An 18,972-nucleotide genomic window follows, 5' to 3' on the forward strand; every position below is an offset into this window, starting at 1 on the left:
CTGAGCTCTGGCCTTGCTAGCTAAGGGTGATGGGGGTTGTAGTTCAAGAACATCTGGGGACCCACAGGTTGAGAAAGGCTGAAGGCTGCAAGGAGCTTCAAGGCAGTTTGTCTACAGGCACTGAAGCAATGCCTTCCACAGCCTCAGGTACTCAGGTGTTAATAACTGGGTGGCAAAAATGCTCCTAGGCTGCAGACACAGTTTTCTTCTTAAAAAGCCGTGTAAGACATGCCTGTTTTCGTTATGAGTAAAATTAAGACATCAGTTCAGGAGCTCAGAGGGCATCTAGTCATCGGCCCCTGCACACACATCCCCAGTTCTATTCCAGAAAAAAGAGTGTTATAATAGAAAATGAGGAAAAAGGGAAATGTTTCTGAAAAAGGGAGTGGTGGTGGAGGATTTCATGTACTGCCTGGGTGGGGGCAGAAGAGGCTTCATGGAAATCAAGCTGCAGCTTCGAGGACGGGGTGGGGAGGGATGCCAACCCCTTGGCAGGACTCAAAATGCTTCAGCAGGACTTCTTCCAAGCACCAAAACAGGTGATAGAAGCATTAATGTGGCTGCACACCATTTGCATGGCAGAAGCCACACTTGCAGAGGGAAGGAGATGGGGTTCCTGTTCATCTCCCCTTTAACAGTCAGAGAAGGGGCTTCCTCCTCATCCTACCAACCCACCTTGGTACAGGCTCTTCCTCCCCCTTCCACTTGAGTCCTCTGCTGCCCCCTTCTCTCCCTCCATCTCCCAGGGCTTTCTACCTGCCCCACAGCTCTCACAACGCAAGCCCAGCCAGGGAGAGGCTTTGTGGGGTGGGGAACAGACTTCAGGGCTTGCCCACCCAACCCGTCCTGGAAGTGTCAGCCCCTGCCACCAGCCCAGAAACCACAATTACAATGCAGGACAGGTCAAGAAACACCCTGGGAGTTGCACATCCTGCCTGCCCACATGCTGGGTGGCTCTGGAAACCAAGCACCGGTGGCAAGCTGCCCAATCTTGATAAGCTGCATAGCATGATTCCAGGGAGCTTCTCATTGGCCAATGCAGGGAGACGAGGAGACGCACCCCTAAAATGCACCAGGAGGGAGGAGGAGGCGGCAGCGGCGGCGGCGAGAGCTCGCTGCTCTGCCGCTTTTGCGAAAGGGAAGCAGAGCCCCCACACAAGACGAGGCAGCCGAGGTGGTGTTATCATAAATAAGTACATTATAACTTTATTAAAATCCAAGACACGGAAATATTCCAAAATACAAAGTGAATGACGTCATTCTTCCTCAATACTGTACACCTGATGCAGGACCTCTCTCAGTGCATTATTATCAATATTATTTCCAGAATGTGAACATTGCCTTCATTTAGAGTTTGTACTAGAACCAAGTCAGCTTCCCAGACGGTTTCAGAGGGGTGGGAGGCAACAACAACTCCCAAGCGAACTTTATTTTACACTGTAAACCGCAGTTGCGTCCATTGGGAAAAGCCAAGGCCACGCTGGACCCTGACCAGAAAGCACCGTCCCCCTGGGGCCTGCGGGAACAAGTGGAAGTGTGTGGGTGTGCGTGCGAGTGTGCAAGGGGGGTGGGGAGAGAGCCGGCAACACCCTTCACCAACCCTGACTGGGCCGCCTTCAAAGAGGACTCGGCAACGCGAGCCCAGCCTTTTCCACCATCCTGCAGAACACTGGACAAGACAGGCTCAAGACCAGCTTGGGCCTCACTGCTATGCATAAACACATTCTCCCAACACCACCTGGAGAACAGAAGTTGGTCCCATTTTTTAAAATATTCGGGTGGTGCTGCTTCACCCAGGGTGCTGTTCAGACTGAGCTCCAGCTACCCAACTGCAAGGACATACACAGTCGCGGGGAACCCACTAAAGCTAGCGCACAAAAGTCCTTCTCGGGTTTCATCAAAGCCAGAAGCTGTGGGTAAAGGAGAACCAGTTGAATTGTGGCAAGTATCTGAGTGGCCAGGTGTGGGTAGGTGGAGATTAGGAACCGGGGGCAAGATTCCCCACCCCAGACCAAAAGTCTAAAACATGTGGAACAGCCCATCCAAACTAAGGCGAGCTCAGAAATGGGTGGTGGACTTCCCTGCCGCCCTCCCCCCCCCCCAAATCTCCTCCCACCGCAAGGATAATTCCTGCTGGGATTCCCCACCAGTGGGAGAAGAGCAAATATTGGCAGAAAGGGTTTTTTTTTAAGGGGGCGGGGGCGGAAACACACTGTGGCCACCACTGTGCAGAAAAAAGAATACTGAATGGGGCTTCTTTTCTCTTCTGCTTCCAGCCGAAGCAGCTTGTCCTGTTAGCAAGAGTGCAATTCTTTCCCTACTTATGCAAGTTTGCTCTAAGAATATTGAATGACAACTGGCCAATGCTGGCTATGTATGCTCGAGTCCTCCTCCAAGTCCTCTCCCGGACCAGAACCGCCAGGGCCAGGCAGCCGAGCCCAGTGCAGGCAGCGGCTGCAGCACCAGACAGAGGGGCCTCCCCCTGCTCCTCTCCGGAAGCCGGAGGGCTGGGCTTCTGCCCCTCTTCCTCATCCTCGAAAGGCCTGTGGCCAGCTCCCCGACGCCTCCTTCCTCGCGAGGCTCCCTCTTCCCTACGGAGACACCATGCAGGGCAAGTGCTTGCGCTTGACCGGAACGTTCAGCATCCCGGCCAGGCTGGCTGCTTCCCCTTCCGGAGCCTCGGGCCAGAGGGACGGCGGCAGCTGCCCTTCCGCGCTCAGGCTGCTGCCCTCTTCCGCTTCCCGGAAGAACTTCTCGTACCTGTCCAGGTAGGGGGGCCTTTCGGGCAGCAGGTAGTAGTGGGTGGAGCTGACCTTCTTGCCGTTCTCGATGATGGGCAGGATGCAGGGCACCCGGCTGCCCGAGCCCTCGCTGTGCTGCCGCTGCAGCGCTTTGCTGCTGACGTACTTGGGGTCCGGGGCAAAGCTCTGGGTGGGCGGCATGATGCCGTTGAGGTACGAGGGCAGGCTCTTGGGGCTGGGCGTGCGGGAGTTGCTGCAGGACAGAGGCTCCCTCGGGGGGACCTTGGGCGGTTTGTCCTCATCGCTGTAGGCGCTCGAAGCCACTTCGGCGGACCACCTCCGGTAGTCAGGCTTCAGCACCCTGGGCGGGATGGGCACCCTGGGCGGGACCTCGGGCTTGTCGTCGTCCGAGCTGGGAGACGCCCGGCGGAAGTGGCTGGAGACCCTCACCACCGGTTTGTGGAAGGACCCGGCTGGCCCGGAATGCGAGCGGCGCAACCGGCGGTGGAGCTGATGCGCCGTGGGAGCCGGAGGAGGAGGAGGAGGTGGAACAGCAGCAGCAGCAGCAACAACAGCAGCACAGACCCCGGCCGGACACCCGCTCTGCTTAGCGGAGGGAGGCTCTTCCGCTTTCGATCCCGCCGGGGCGTCGAAGTAAGCGTAGTTTATTTGCCCGCAGCCCCGGAAGCTCCGCCTGCCATAGGTGGCGGGCTTGAAGGCAGGGCCGCTGCATTCCTCCAGCAAAAAGTCCGTGTCGGAGCTGGTGAGGAACTCCACCTCCCGGTCCACATCGTCGTGCACGAAATCCTCCGGGATGGGCAGCGGGGGAAGCGGGCGGGTGCTGCGCTCGGTACCCGGAGGTGCCGGGGGGAAGGAGAACGACGGCCCGCCCTTGGTGGGGGTGGGGGGAGCAGCCTCGCTGGACGCGGCGAGGGAGAGTCTGCCGAAGGCGGGGACCAGGCCGCGATCCTCTGGCCTCTCTCCGTTGGGGCTGGGCTTGTCGCTGCCGCCGTTCTGTGCTGGATCAGGGTCTGAAATGTGGCCTGAGAGGGAGAGGGAAAGAAGGGTGAGTTGCTAATCTCAAGACACAGGGCACTTTATGCGCAACTTTCCCCAAAGGGGAGAGCGAGCGTGGCTGCTGGATGAGGCCACAGAGGCGCTGCCTCTGCCCAGCACCTCGCAGTGGAGAAAGCCAGATTCACCCGGCTGTTCATTGCCAGCACACGGCTTTTATTGAAACTGGTAGACAGCTTCTGATCACGGAGGTCCCACTGGCTAGGGGATATGGATAGACCCCGCCACCTCTGCCATGTTCTTAGATGACTAGATGGTCGTTGGGGTCCCCTGAGAACTCTGCCAGTCTATTAAAAGGGGCTGGATGGAGCCCAAGTGGCCAACCGGGTGCCTCTGGGAGCCTCACAGACATGGCAAAAGCCCCTCTTTGACTCCATCCCTCTCAGCACTGCTGGGTGAGGTATCACAAGCCTCCCTGACCTTAGAGCCATTCGGCCTCAATTGTGCACTCAGATGCACAGATGTATATAGTCAGATCTAGATATACATGCATATAATATTTATAACATATATGAGGATTTAGATCAAAGAACAGCCAGGAAAGAATGGAACTGGATTTCGGACAACTTCCATTCTAATATAATTTCAGGAGAACTATTTCAAAACCTTCGCTCGATGGTATTTAACACCTTATAAATTGATCTATAGATAGATAGGATCAGATAAATGCTGGAGACGTGGATTAAATAAAGCAGTTCACGTACACATCTTTTGGAACTGCTCTCAAATAGAAATACCCTGGAAATCCATTCAGGCCAGTATCTCTGATGTGTTAGGATATCATATGCCCTCGGAACCTCAAATATTTCTGCTTGGCTGTCTAAAACACGTTATTCCAGTAAATGATCAAGAAATAGTGTTCAAAACCCGATTAACTGCTGCTAAGATTGCAGCTAAAAAATGCGGGCAAAAGCCTATCTCCTACTACATCTGAGCGGACTGAGACGATTTGGTCTGTAATAATTATGCTTAAGGTTACTTATTACAAAATAATGCATACAAACTATCCTAACAAGTTTATGGAAAGTATGGTGTGGGTTTTTTGTAACTTTATGGAACAACAAACTCAGTGGCAATGCTGCCTTCAACTTGCTGTAACAGTATTTCTTTATGCTCCTTATTCTTGGTTTATATTATTATTATTATTATTATTATTATTATTATTATTATTATTAAAAGCAAGACAGCATGGGGCACTCCAGGGCTCTGGCTGCCAAGACTGCTGGTTTTTCTGCTGCCTGCTAACCTTCTTCCTCCTCTTCAATAGAAAGAAAACGCGGATATCTTCAGGAGCCAAATTGCTAGTGGAAGGAGGAGGGGGAGTCACAACTGAAGAGCTCTGAGCTGCAACACAAATAAATCTGAGGTTGACGGCGGAGCCAGGTACCTACCGATGGACGTTAAGTGATGCTGTGCGGACGAGTTCAGATTGTAGGCCATTGCTACGGGCTCCATGTTAAAGAAAGGGCTGAAATAATAAATAAATAAATAAATAAATAAATAAATAAATTTTTTTTATTTAAAGCCCGCCCTTCCTGGTTCAGAAAACCAGGCTCAGGGCAGCTAACAACAAATTTAAAACACTTAACTGATGCAACAAAAAAACAGCATAAAATACAGTATAAAACGTGAATAACAATAAATTCAGAATTCAAAAATCAGTTTGGGGGGGAAATCCATCCAATAAACATTAGATGATCACCAGGGCTAGCTGGCTAAATTAGTCCTATTTGGGCCAGCGAGGAGACCAGGACCAGGGCAGAATTAGCTGTGGGATCCCAGAGGAGGTAATCTTCATAAAAAGGGGAGGGAAGGAAGGGGAATAAAAGATCAGGCTAAGTTCAAATTGAAAGCCAGGCAGAATAGCTCTGTCTTACAGGCCCTGCAAAAGGTAGTTGAATCCTGCAGGGCCCTGGTCTCATGGGACAGAGCATTCCACCAGATCGGAGCCATCACTGAGAAGGCCCTGGCCCTGGTGGATGATAATCTGACTTCCTTAGGGCCCGGGACCTCTAAACTATGATTATTCATGGAGATTAAGGTCCTCTGCGGGGCATACCAGGAGAGGTGGTCCCGTAAATATGAGGGCCCTAAGCCACAAAAGGCTTTAAAGGTCAAACCAGCACCTTAAACCTGACCGGATACTTTCCAGGAGAGACAGGAGGGAATCAGTAGGTGAAGAAGAGACAGCCGCAAAAGGCCCAGCCACCATCACTAGCCCATACCCAAGTGCAAGAAAGTGATGTGAGTGGGAGAAAAGATCTGGTACCCTCCCTGAAGGAAGACTCACTTTTCAAAATGGCCTCCCCAACAGGGCTTGAGGCTCCCAATGCCTTGCCCCTTGTGGAGGAAGCTGCTCTTCAAGGGGACTCTCATCTCCGGAGCTGCAATGCCAGCCGTGGACATGCTGCTTGGCTGACGTCTGCGCTTTCAGAAGTCCACTGTCCTCGCCAGGTATCCAGCTACTTCAGCAGCCTTTAAAAAAGGGGGAGACAGACAAACAAGGGTGTGTTAGTCCCATGCAGCAGAGCCAACAAAGGTCCAGGGTCAACCCAGGAAGAATTTTTCAAGGCTCACAACAGCGGAAGGAGAAGCTGGCTTGTGTAGCAATTCTAGGTCAAGGGCCCTCCTTGTAACTCAGTTCAGTGGCAGAGCACCTGTTTGGAGTGCAGAAGGTTCCTGCGTCAATCCCCAGCGGCATCTCTGGGTAAAGGCTGGGCGGGAACCCTGGAGCGCTACCCTTCCTCCCCCATACACACCACGATTTGAGCCCTGACATGATCGTATTACATAGCCTGTTCAGAGCGATGGCAGGAAGCATTGCCCTCACTCGGAGTGGGCAAACATTTTCACATATGCTTGCAATAGCTAAGGCAGGAAATGCCACCGTCGGGTTTCCTGGTGCTTTGTTTAAAGGGGAGGGTGATAGGGGAACCTGAATGGACATCTAGACATTGCTGGGCTCCAGCTCCCATTGTCACTGGTCCACAAACCCTCAGGTTCCCGAGCCCAGATTTAAAGCTTCAAAGGAGCCTCTTGGTGATGGTGGGGCAGGGAAATGGCATTCAGGGAGTGCGGAAGTGGCTACGGCTCCCCATATCCCCACTGCAGACTCCTTCCCAGCACTGCTACCCGCACTCAGTCCCCCCCCAACCAGCTGATTTAAATAATGCTGGGTTTGGAAGGGTATAAGAGAAAGAGAGAGCGCTCCTTTGGCAGTGCTCAGATATTTAAATCAGCTATATAAGTTAGGCGCCAAACAGCTCCTTAAACCAGGGTTACAGCCGCCAACGCGTAACGCCTAGTCCCCATTTAGGGAGCCGTGTTTCAATAGGACTTTTGGGTTCCTGAAATTCATTCCGATTCTGCAGATAAAAAATAACGGGTGGAATTCTACAGGATGTGTTGCTAGTGTGTGGAAACAGTCAAGATCCAAGGATCCCCAGGCATGCGCCTCCAGACGGTAGAGACACCAGGGTCCATGCTGGTGCCAGGGCACCTTCACTTGGCCGCAAGTGGCCGACAGACAGGTACAAAAAGCGCATGGCGAATTTCAAACTCTGCTCCCTTCCCCTCCTCCTCTCAGCACTGCAAATTGGCACTTTCTTTCTAATCAAAACACGGTAAACAGTGGTACCTCGGGTTACAGACACTTCAAGTTACAGACGCTTCAAGTTACAGACTCTGCTTATCCAGAAATAGTACCTCGGGTTAAGAACTTTGCTTTAGAATAAGAACAGAAATTGCGCGGCGGCAGCGAGAAGCCCCATTAGCTAAAGTGGTACCTCAGGTTAAGAACAGGTTCAGGTTAAGAACGGACCTCCAGAACAAATTAAGTTCTTAACCTGAGGTACCACTGTATCAGCATTGCAAAATAAAGTATGTCTCCAGCACAAGGCACAGGCCCATCAAAGTAAACACAAGAACCTCCCTCCACACCCCCTGAAGAGATGGGGCAGGTAACCTTCTGGGCAAAACAGACCCCATTTGCCATCTTGCGAAAGCCAAAAGGTGGACACACTCCCCAGGACACTTGTTAACAGCCCCACTGTGCCCCCCCCCAAGGCCGTGGGGCTCAGGCCACCTGCACCCTCCTGCTCAGGCTATATGAAAATCCCAGTGGGCTGTGCCAAACCTGGAAAGCACAGAACACCTTGTGCCAGCTTGCCCCCTGCAGCGCCCGCAAGGGTGTTGTGCAACCAGCTCTCGTTTTGAAACCGTTCTGGAATGCAGAGCCTCCACTGCCATCAGCACATCGGCGAGGACGGAAAGATCCTCCCACTCCCTGGCCTTTTTCAGGAGTCTGGCGGCGGGGGTGGGTGGGGTGGGGTGGGGTTGGGGATGGTTTTATTGCCCAGTTCCTCCCTCCTCAAAAGAAAGTGAAGCAGACGTAAACCCATTTTCTACAAATGGAAGCCACCAAGAGAGGGGAACCCGCAATGCTATAAGAGCCAAACTGGGATGGGGGGGGGGGGAGGCAGAGAGAGAGGGAAGGAAGTCAGCCCAAAGCTCACCAAAATGGAGGGACAGAATCAGAGAGCTGGAAGGGACCCCCAGGGGTCATCCAGTCCAACCCTCTCCAATAAAGCAATCTCAAAACGTGGTTCCCCATCCAGTTTGAAACCACACCAGACCCTGCTTAGCTTTGCAAATGTGCTAGCAGTTTTATTGCTGCACCATTAGGATGGTGGTGATGTTATTATTGATGCTGAGGCTGGCTCTCATCATCATCATCATCATCATCATCATCATCATCATCATCATCATAGCAGCAGCAGCAGACTTCTGGTGCTAAATATGGGTGCCTTATGTGGAGGTCGCTTTCAAATCATTAAGTAACAGCATGCACCGCCCCCCCCCGGGTGCAGGGAACCAGGTATCCGGGGCTCCCATAGCTCTGGGCACAGTTCAGGGATTTGCAGCTAATGCTTCCAGTTATCCTAACCTAATTCTTTTTAGAAGGCAACAAAATTAGTACCCCGAGTGCACTTCCTGGAGTTTCAAGTTATGCAACCAGGAAAAGACTCTGAGGGTGGGGGATGGGTGGGTGGGATTCACAATATATCCACAAAATTAATGCAGAAACTGTCGCTGAGGCAGGTAGTGCAGCAGGTGGCTTTTAAACAGTCTGTAAGCTTGCAAGGAAAAACAAAACTTTCTTCAGGGAGAGAGGCGCAAGAGGCTTCTCCCTGCAATTGTGGCCTCCTTGGGGCAGAGACTCACCTCTGCTACTCTGACAAGCGCCCGAGATGCTGATGACAAGCGTAAGAGTAAAAGCAAAGGAACATAGAGGAAGGCACCCAGGCTCCCTTGGAAGGGAGAGCCAAAACTACAAATTGGATTATGGCCCAGAAAATGCAAAAATGGGACCCAAAGTGAGGCAGCACAAAAACGCAGAGTCAGGTGAAGGCTGAAATCCCTGAAGGAAGCTGCTGTGTGTCCAAATTCTGAATACACGAGGTGGGGGGGGGGGAGGGAGGAAGTGTCCAGGCAGTCAGTCCATAACAACTTTGTCCTTTTGCGGCATCAAAGCAGCACAGGGAGGAAGGTTCTTTGCCAGGTTCCCAGGAGGCGATTCCAATTCCTCCTGCCCTGGGGTCCAGCCACTGCCTCTTTCCTCTCTTAATGAGAGCCAGAGTTTCAGAGAACCTTCAGCTGCCGTCAAATCTTACAGGGCAGTCATGGGGGCAGCTCCCAGTCCACAACACTGACCACCAGCTCCCACCAATGGGATACAGGCATTCCCAGAAGCCACATATCTCAGGTCCCCTTTGGGGGGCGAAAAAATTGGGCGGGATGAATGGTCAATGACTTGCGAGTCAGCTGAAATCCAAACCTATCTCAAGGATGCTTTAAACAGGCTGCTTGTACAGTGGTACCTCGGGTTACAGATGCCTCAGGTTACAGACGCTTCAGGTTACAGATTCCGCCAACCCAGAAATAGTACTTCGGGTTAAGAACTTTGCTTCAGGATGAGAACAGAAATCGCACGGCGGCGGTGCAGCAGCGGCAGGCCCCATTAGCTAAAGCGGTACCTCAGGTTAAGAACAGTTTCAGGTCAAGAACGGACCTCCGGAACGAATGAAGTTCTTAACCCGAGGTACCACTGTACTGTAGCATTTATTACAGCAGTGGGCTTTTGTTTTAACTGCTTGCATCCAATGAAACATATTCAAAGGCCCTGCGATGCTGTCAACGCATAAAAGGAGTAGATGGAGATCTGCAAAGTAGGAAGGGGGGTGGGTCGGAATCTTGCACGAAGAGCCAAAGAAAAATCAGGCAGAGGACAGCCAGCCAAGAAACCTTCCTGCGGCCACAGCAAGTGGCTGGCAAGATAAAAAAACAACAACCGGGATTCCTTCCTGTGGTTCAGCCAGGGTGCCGGGAGAGGCGCCATGCTGCCCTCGGGGGAACACAGAACTGCATTTATCCAGCCTGCCTTTTGCACAGGGAGGAAGAGGAGGCGGAGGTGGAGGCAGCTGCTGCTTCTCTTTCTCTCTAGTGGTAACCTAATTTTGCCTGCTTAACCACCGAGTATCATGAGTAAATCTCCAAAGAGGGAGGGAGGGAGGGACCCATTACTAGCAGCCAACTCATCAAACCCAGCCTGCAGCTCTTCCCTGCTTGACAACCACATGACGTCATTTCCTCCTCCTCCTCCTCCCGTTGAGATTTATCCAGAGCTGAACTCAGAGGCACTTTCGCAAAACACGCTCCTGAGATCCCAATAAAACCCAGGAGAGAGGGAGGGAGGGAGGGAAGAGGAAACGCCCCCCCCCGCCAGTGCAAACTGGACTGTTGGCAAGTAGCACGTATCATGTCCTTCCTAGAATTCATAAAAGGAGTGCTGTGCAGCCCCTTACGTAATCTCCAGTGGCGTCAGCCTTGCAGGATTTTGCTCACAGGTAGATGATGCCAGGACATCTGGGGCTCCGGGTTGCAACAGACACCTGGGCTTCTCCAGCTGCAGCCTGCTGGCCCCTCCCCTCCGTACCACCATTCAGTCCTGCTAAGTATCTTCCCACCCACCCGCTACTCTTTAAAATAATGAAGGGATCAGCCGCCCACAGCAAGCCACACCACTCAACACAAACCTCAACAGGCTTCCTGTTCCGTTCCCCCACTCCTGGACTCTTAAGGTGAGGAGAGCCTGAAAAAACCAGTTTCCTGATGCCGCTCAATTTCTGCGTTTATAATTTCCTGTGGTTTCCCCTCCAAGTGCTGCTTGCAAATGCTGGAGGGTGTTGCAGTGTTTCAAGGCTGCTTGCTCGCCACTTTTGAGTGTCGAGGGAAGGCAGTAAAATAAAAAAGCAGATTCCTGCTTTGCCCACACTTCCTAGGCACTCGGTCCGAGCGGTTTTGCCCAGGAAAGCCCTCATCTTTAAGCAATAAATCAGAGCAAACGTCAATCCAGAGAAAACCTGATTGTTTGCTCAGATTTTGGGAGTAAATATGAGAAGCGGTGGGGAAGTCTTGTGAGGTGCGAGTGCCCAGGGCTGTCCAGCTATACCTCCCAGCTCCTCTGCAGTCCTTCCACAAGACTGCCTGCCTCTGCAGAGCAACACAAGAAACCTTAACAAGACCCTGCCCAACACGCTAGAGCCTCTCTTTATTTCCTGAAGTTGCTAGGGCTATTGCGGGCTGCAGCCCATCACAGATGGAAGCCACCCACCCACAGAGGGGTGCAATTGTGAAAGGGGAAGCAGGTGTGTCCTGGTCCACATGTCTGATGCTCAGGAACCCAACAGGGCTTTTGCACGTGGGCCTATGGGCCTGGGCACAAGGCATGTCTCCTGCACGCTGGAAGAGATGTAGCATACTGAGCATATGGAACAGGCTGACCCACAGAAACACCCTCTGCCTGGGGACACAGAAGGAGCAGAGCCCTAGAAACCCCAAAGGGAGTGGAGTTGAGTTTTCAAGGGAGAAATGCACAGGTGGGAGGGGATTTTGACAGCCAAGGGGCAGCTGCGCAGATCAATGCAAAAGGCAGCCGAGAAAGAAGACCGGAGGAGATGATGGCGAGGGTTTGACAATGGAGGCAAAAATTCAGTCACAAAAAGCTAAATTCTGCAAAACAACCAACACCACCCATGAAACTCCTGAAAATGCACCCAGATAACATTACTGGACTCAAATACGTCATTTACCCTTGAGCTTAGCTTGGTTGGTTAGAGTGTAGTTCTGATAATGCCAAGGTCATGGGTTCGATTCCCATTCAGGACTCCTGCATTGCAGAGGCCTGGACAGAATAATAATAATAATAATAATAATAATATTTATACCCTGCCCATCTGGCTGGGTTTCCCCAGCCACTCGGGGTCCCTTCCAACTCTAAGATGCTGCCATAGGAAGGGACACTCATGTTTCATGGAGTCCTGCGCCGCAGTGCCTTTTGAAGAGCTCCCCAGATATCCTCACACGCCAAACAAGCCCACAAGGGCTAAACCCTTGACTTCTCCCTACATGGACGCTAAACTCTGTACATACTTCCAAACTCTGGTAGGTTCCCCCCCAAAAAAACCTATGAGAGAGAGAGAGAGAGAGAGAGAGAGAGAGAGAGAGAGAGAGCGCGCCCTGGGTTTGCTCAGAGTTGCAGAAAGAAAACTTACATCTGAGGCAGAAGAATTGAGCAAAGCGAGACCAGGATTTGGGGTGGCGGGGAAGAGATAGACATGCGAGGAATGGGGAGATGGTCTGGTGAGTCCAAGAGAGAATCCCTTGCTGGATGGATGGCAACAAAGCTGACGTTTCTTTCTTGGGAGCTGGGAGCTGAGAATCTCGTGAAACCCACAGTGGCCTTTAAAGGTGGCAACCTTGTCTCAAGGAACCCCTTATTTAGGAAAGAAGAGCCCCTTTCCTCTTGCATTTCCAACACTGAGTAGCGAACGCAGTGGGGGTTTAGGCTGGATTTTGCTTGCAGAAGGACCCCGGGGTCATGGGCCCTGAGAATGGTGTGTACCCCTGGAAATGACCCCAAAAGGGGAAGGGGACTGCTTGGGAGGGAGAAGCACAGCTAAGAGGCTGACTTCTGAAGTCCCTGGTTCAAATCTCTCTCCTGGCCTGCCTCTGGGAAGAATCTCCACTGCAATTGTCCTGTCTGTGATATGAGCCTTAAAGTTACTCCAAAGCTCAGAGGTTCGGCATCTCAGATGTTGAGAAGCACTGATGCCCAAAGCTCTCCCCCCACCCCATAAATAGAGGATGTTTGGAGGCCAGTTTATCACCCTTGGCCCATGATAAGAACTGGAACAGACATGGCATATCCAACACAACAGAACTCAACCTGCTTTGTACATGCTTACATCTCCACAATGAAACTGGGGAAGTGCATTGTGGCAAGTGTGTATTTTCCGCACAAGAAATGCAACTTGGACTCTCCAGGTAGAAGAGGTGAGGGAATAACATCTTTGTCAGATTGAAGATGCAATTGTTAGCTGATTTTTTTTAAAAAAAAAATTAAATCAACTAAAGAAGAAACTTGGTGTGTGTGTCCGGGTGTCCTGGACGTGACAACTTATGAGAGCTCCCACATTAGACAGCAGTGATAATAGACTCCACATTTGTTGCCAAAGAAGCAGTAGAAGATTCTTCGCCCCTTTAGAGTTAGGGGGTTGTCAGATGCCTCCCTCCCCCTCTGACTGACCAGAATCAAAACCATTAAAGAACAAGATTGATCAGCCCAGGATACAAGTCAGCCTTCGCCCGTCTGCTGCCTCCACATCTGTTGGACTACAAGTCCCATCAGCCTCAGCCAACTATAGAGGCTGGTCCAACACATCAGCTGCTTTCAAACACACACCCCTTGCAGATTTCAGAAAGATAAGGCAAAGCAATTTTACACCAAAGTCTCTTCTCACTCAACTAGCCTGGTGCTTGCACACTTGAGAACATGGGCAGCTCCTGGCCAGTCCTGAGGGGCCTTTGCCCACCGAGGGAAAGGCTGACCACTCTCCGTTTCCTGCACATGGAAGTGGAACACACTAAATCCCCAAATCCACCCCCTTTCCTATCTGAATAGTTCTGAGCTAAGAACCAACATGGTGCCCTCAGCAATGTGTTGCAGAACTCCAACTGCCATTATCCCTCAGTGACTACTGGTCATGCCAGCTGCTGCGAGTTGGTAGTCCAACAAAGACAAAAAGCAGTGCACATATCAACAGTGCCTCAGCAAATGTGCCTTCTCAAGAGTAAGGGAATTTGCTGCATGAAGGGCCATCACAGTAGCAGAACCATCTCCAGAAATAATGCCCTGTGGCCTCAAGCGCACTGTTCTGCCCTCTCGGAACTGGCCCTACCTTCTGCCTTGCCAAAATGCGCCTTTCTATAAAACGGCGGGGGTGCAGAATTCACCACATCCCAGCAAATATTAAGAACTGAAAACCTGCAGGCAGAGATGAAGCAGCATGCTGGTCAAGCCATTTAAAGGCCATTGTGCACAAGACCTCTTGAGACGCAGCCAGGGTGCAACACCAGGTTTCAAAAATGAGGGATTTAAGGCTGTAGTCCTCAATGCGCTTACACAGCAACCTTCGTGATGCTCATGTCCAAGCAGACATGTGCAGGGGCTGAGAGACATCCTAACCTTAACCGGCGTCAACAGTCACCCCAACGGGACCAACCAGGACAGCCCTATCTGCACCTAGGAAGAAATGCCACACATGCAAGCACCAAGCTTCCAAGGCCAGGGAAAACAGGCACAGAAATCGCTCCCTCTTTCATGTTTGGCTGCTATCATTTGGATCACAGGAAAAGACCAGCTTCTAAGGAAAATGTCATGGAAACCCAAGATGCAGAGGAGGCCTGGGGCTCAGTGGCAGGCTCAAGCTGCCACCCACCACCTTGCGCCGCCCTGGAAGCTGCTCCCGCTGCAGGGACCCCTCCTCTGCCCCGGCCCAGAGGCTGGCACCAGTGAGACAATGGCTGCCGTTTGCCCCACCAGCCTTTCCCTGCCAGTGCCTCAGTTTCCCAGCCAGGCGGCGACAAGGGAGCCTGACACCGCGCAGGCACAAGAAGCAGGGGGGGGGGGGTAGTGACGTCGCGGCCCAGGTGTCCCCCGAGTCCCTCTCCTCTGCATCCCGTGCAAAACGTTTTCGCCGCAGCTGAAGGCACCGATCCTGAAGAGGTGGGAGCGGAGGGCGGGCTTGCGCTCCTCCGTCATGCACACCTGCCGCGGCAGGAAGAGACCGTGCGCCGGAGAAGCCCTTCGGGAGCGGGCCAGGGAGCGAAGGGCAGGCAGCAGAGGAGACAGGGATGCCCCGTCGGGCAGCAGCTCGCCGCCTCCGCCCGGGCGGTTGCGTGGCAACGGCCCTCGCCCTACCTGCGCGGCAGGTGCCCCGTCGCCCTCCTCTCCGCCGCCGCCGCCGGTCCTCCTTCCAGGGCGGGGATGACTAAGCCGCCCTTCCGCAGGCGGAGGCTGCCTCGACGGGCAGGACGGCACAGCCCGGCCAACCTTGGCGGGAGGGAACCGAGCGGCGGGCAAAGCGGGTCGCGCTCTCGCCCCTTCGCAGTGGCGGCGGCAGCAGCATCAGCATCTGACCCACGAAGAGTGGAAGCCCCGTCGGGCGCTTCGCCGCCACCCCAGGTCTCCAGCCCGCCCTAGCGAGGCGCCGCTGCGCTCGCGCTGCCCCGGCCCGGGGCTATGCTGACGCCATCAAAAAAAAAAATCTACACGTGTCCCCGAATCCTCACGTTCTCTCCGTTCCCGCAGCCTGCCTCCCGCCCTTACCCGTAGGGCAGCGCCGGGGCTCGACATGTCCCGTCTCCCCGCAGCGTTGTTACTGCGCACGCGCCGCCGCTGCCATCTCCCGGCACCTCTCCCGACCGCGACTTCCTGGCTCAATGAAGGCGGACGAGAGACGCAGCCTCTTTTTATAAGGGTGGGCGTGGCCCCGAGCTTAGGCCGCGCCTCCTCCCCGCCCAGCGCCAGGGAGTCTTAAAAGGGTAACGGCTCGAATTTCCGGCGCAGGGAGGTTCTGCTTCATCCGCGCCCCCCACTCCCGCTCTAAAGCCACGGTACTATCTGGGTTGCCGGTCCTCCTTCTGCTCCTCCCCCCCCCCCCCGCACAGGTTCAACAGGTGCAGCTTTCTTCTCGCAGCAACGCCTCCGTGATGCTGTTGATCTGTTGCCTGCAGGCAGCCGTTCAAGGCAAAGGAACCCGGGGGCAGCTATGCACACCGCAGTTGCCTCTTAGTTTATCTATTGGGCTCAACATCATTACAATTTTCCTTTGTTTCCTGGCACTAAGCTCCATGGACTTCAGTGCTGTGCTTACTTCTGTCAAGGTTTGTCCTCACCCTACCTGCGATCTTCTGTTTACAGGGTATTTTTACCCGTGATTTCCCAAGAAAAGCTCGACAACTTGATTTCCTTAAAAAACAGCGCAACAATTTTGGCTGCCCCTTCAAAAAAATAAAATAATAAAATCCTGGGTATGCCCGCTTCTCACCTTTATCCCAAGGTTTTGCCAGTTGCAGCTTGTCATGGACAGGTGGGAAATTCTGTCTTTTGCATCACCACTCTCCAATTTATAGGACCCCAGGAGCTGCTCCCCTTTGCATCTTTGCCCACCCATTAGGACAGGTCAGAACATCACAGGAGTTCCAAATGCAGCATGTCAGACTGACCCCTGTCCATCTCCACCTTCCTGAAAGGACATGGACCTGCCTTGTCTTTTTCAAGACAGCCTAGTGGCAGATTTTGACCTGGTCACTGCCCTTGATGATAGAAGAAGGTTCTGGTGTTTACACACTGAAATCTGAAAGGTACCGAAACACCCACAGCTTTCACTGTGAGAGCCATGGAACTCAGGAATATTCTTCTTCTGCAATGGCATTTCTTTCTAAGCCTGCTCACGCAGTACCCTGTGCGATTCATGTACAGGGTGGTTGATTTTTGCTGTGTCCACCTGGCTCTGCCATTTTGCATACTCTGGTGGGTGATGTAACAGCCTTTGGGCTTCAGCGAATTCTTGCTCATTTTTAAAATTATTATTATTCCATCTTACTGTTGGGAGAGACCTCCCCTGCTTGCTGATAGCATGCACCCAGGGGGGAAGGGCCAGAGGCATTCCTATCTTCCTGCAGTGAAAATGATCTAATTTGTGCCATTTCCCCTAGGGAGAAAGCTTTCTGCCCCCTCCCCCCCCCAAGGACTGCCTCCCTAGCAGAATGGATGCAGATAGCAAGGATGAAGAGACAGGGAGCCCCAGTCCCATTTTCTCTGTGTGGAAACATGACCTGTTGCAAGCTTCCCCAACCTGGTGCCCTCCTGCACCTGCTGCTAGGATTGGCTCTTCTGTCACCACAGCCCATCATCTCCTGGGAAGAGGCAGTCTAACAGGAGGGGGGGGTGCAGAGGCTGCTCCCTACCACGAGAAGTGATGAAGGTGACTGTGGCTTTGAAGAAGTCTATTTGCCTCCTGCTGTGAAACCTCCAAAAGTCTGGTAATAGCACTTGACCAGGGAGAACAAGGAACTATAAGGAAGCTTCCCTCCTTTCCTCTCAGGCCCTCTGGGTTTCCATCTGGCCAGCCCTGCTGATTGAGAGTGGGGTTAGCAGAAAACTGAAAGGCATATCTGCTGGGAAACCATCGGCTGGAAGTAATTCCCTCCCGTTCCCATGGCAACTGGAGAGTCCAGAAGAGGATGCAACTATCACCATAGTCGAGGCTGCCTGACAAAACAGCTTCTTTGCCCTCCCACAACTGAGTGGTTTCTGAGAGATGAAGATTGCTAGTCGGGGCATCCGTGATCCACCCTGAGTGAAGCACTTGGAAAGAACCCCAGAGCACATCGTGCATCTGTTTATGCCCTCCGATGACACACCTTGGCTCAGGTTTTCCGCCTGAATGCAGCAAAGCTGCTTGGCAGTGGACAAGGCAAACTGGGCGGTCAGGTGTGTCAGAAGTTCCCCTTGCACGGTTATTGATGATTTTCGGGTAGAAGCCAGAATAGGAGGACCAGGGTCACTTCACAATGTGGCTTCAGCCTGGCCTTTGCCTCTTGAGGTCCTCAAAGTGGCTGCTAAATTTGCTCTGGGCCTTTATCTCTCTGGGCACCTTTCCTCCTCTGGCCTCGGGGTCTCTCCTCACATGCTAGCCAATATCCAGCAGGCTGCCCGGAGAAGCCTGTGGGTTGCTGGATTCCATCAAAGAAAGCTGGAAAACATGGGTCCGTTTCATCCAGTGTCTCGCAGATGAAACACACATCCCTAATTCTTACACTTCCTGAGGTTTCCTGCTTTCCCAGTTAAGACAAGCCAAAAGCTCTTTTCTTTTCTTAAAACGTAACATTTTGGAGGCCTTAATCTCACAGCAAATCTTGGTGTTGTGAAAGTTTTGCAACCAAAGTGCATTTTCCAGAGTGGTTGCAGCAAAAACAACAAGCAGCTGTTGAGCCAATGGGCATTAAAATGGCAAATGCAATTCAAAGTGATGCACGATAGGGAAAGAAAGAAAAAATTAATTTCCCATATATGCTCTTGGAGTGTGAACTGACAGCAACTGACCAGGAACAAGACCTTGGGGTCATAGTAGGTAGTTCAAGGAAGATGTCAACCCAGCAGCTGTGGAAAAGGCAAATTTGATGCTAGGGACCATTGGGAATGGAATTCAGAATAAGACTTCCAACATCGCAGTGCTGTTATCATCGCAGTGCTGTTATGCAAATCTACGGTGCGACTGCATTTGGAATACTGTGTACACTTCTGATTGCCTCACCTCAAAAAGGATGCTGCAGAGTTGGGAAAAGGTTCAGAAAAGGCAAGTAAAAATTGACATGCTGAAAGTTTAAAAAATTATGCATGGCATGGAGAAATTGGATAAACGTTTTTCTCCCTCTCACATAACACTCAAACTCCTGGATATTCAATGCAGCTGACGGCTGGAAGATTCAGGAATGAGAAAATAAAGTCATTTTATTTTATTTTACTAAAATATTTGTATGCTGCAACTCCGTAGCAAAAAATCAAGATGGTTCACAACAATTGCAATACAATAACAAGCTACACAAAAATTGAAGCAGATCACCAGCCATGGGTAGCCTCAACCTCCATGAATTTATCTAATCCTCTTCTAAAGCCACCCAAGCTGGTGGCCTTCATTACCTAAAGGGAAAGTTTCAAAGAACTGCACTTTCCCTCTTTGTCAGGAGGAGA

The 18,972-nt window shown here is 52.2% G+C and overlaps 1 protein-coding gene across 1 annotated transcript; it reads right to left on the reverse strand.

Annotated features, from left to right (window-relative positions):
• Window positions 1-1,178: 1,178 nt before the first annotated feature.
• On the reverse strand, window positions 1,179-15,651 carry ERRFI1 (ERBB receptor feedback inhibitor 1). Its single transcript, XM_081017180.1, has 4 exons — window positions 15,544-15,651; window positions 6,106-6,290; window positions 5,207-5,283; window positions 1,179-3,784 (listed from the first exon to the last, which is right to left on the reverse strand). Exons 2-4 carry the CDS (start codon window positions 6,219-6,221, stop codon window positions 2,592-2,594), a joined length of 1,386 nt encoding a protein of 461 aa, XP_080873306.1. The 5' UTR covers window positions 6,222-6,290; window positions 15,544-15,651; the 3' UTR covers window positions 1,179-2,591.
• Between the last annotated feature and the right edge of the window lie 3,321 nt (window positions 15,652-18,972).

This window comes from Podarcis pityusensis (assembly GCF_964106645.2).
Source record: "Podarcis pityusensis genome assembly, chromosome: 8".
NCBI classification, from domain to species: Eukaryota; Metazoa; Chordata; class Lepidosauria; order Squamata; family Lacertidae; genus Podarcis; species Podarcis pityusensis.

Excerpts from the sequence above, each read along its gene's own strand:
- ERRFI1 (XM_081017180.1), bottom strand. The coding sequence starts at position 6,221 with ATGTCCACGGCTGGCATTGCAGCTCCGGAGATGAGAGTCCCCTTGAAG. Across the intron at positions 5,284-6,105 it reads TGGGGAGGCCATTTTGAAAA|CCCTTTCTTTAACATGGAGC; the intron begins GTGAGTCTTCCT and ends TTATTATTTCAG. Across the intron at positions 3,785-5,206 it reads GCATCACTTAACGTCCATCG|GCCACATTTCAGACCCTGAT; the intron begins GTAGGTACCTGG and ends TCTCCCTCTCAG.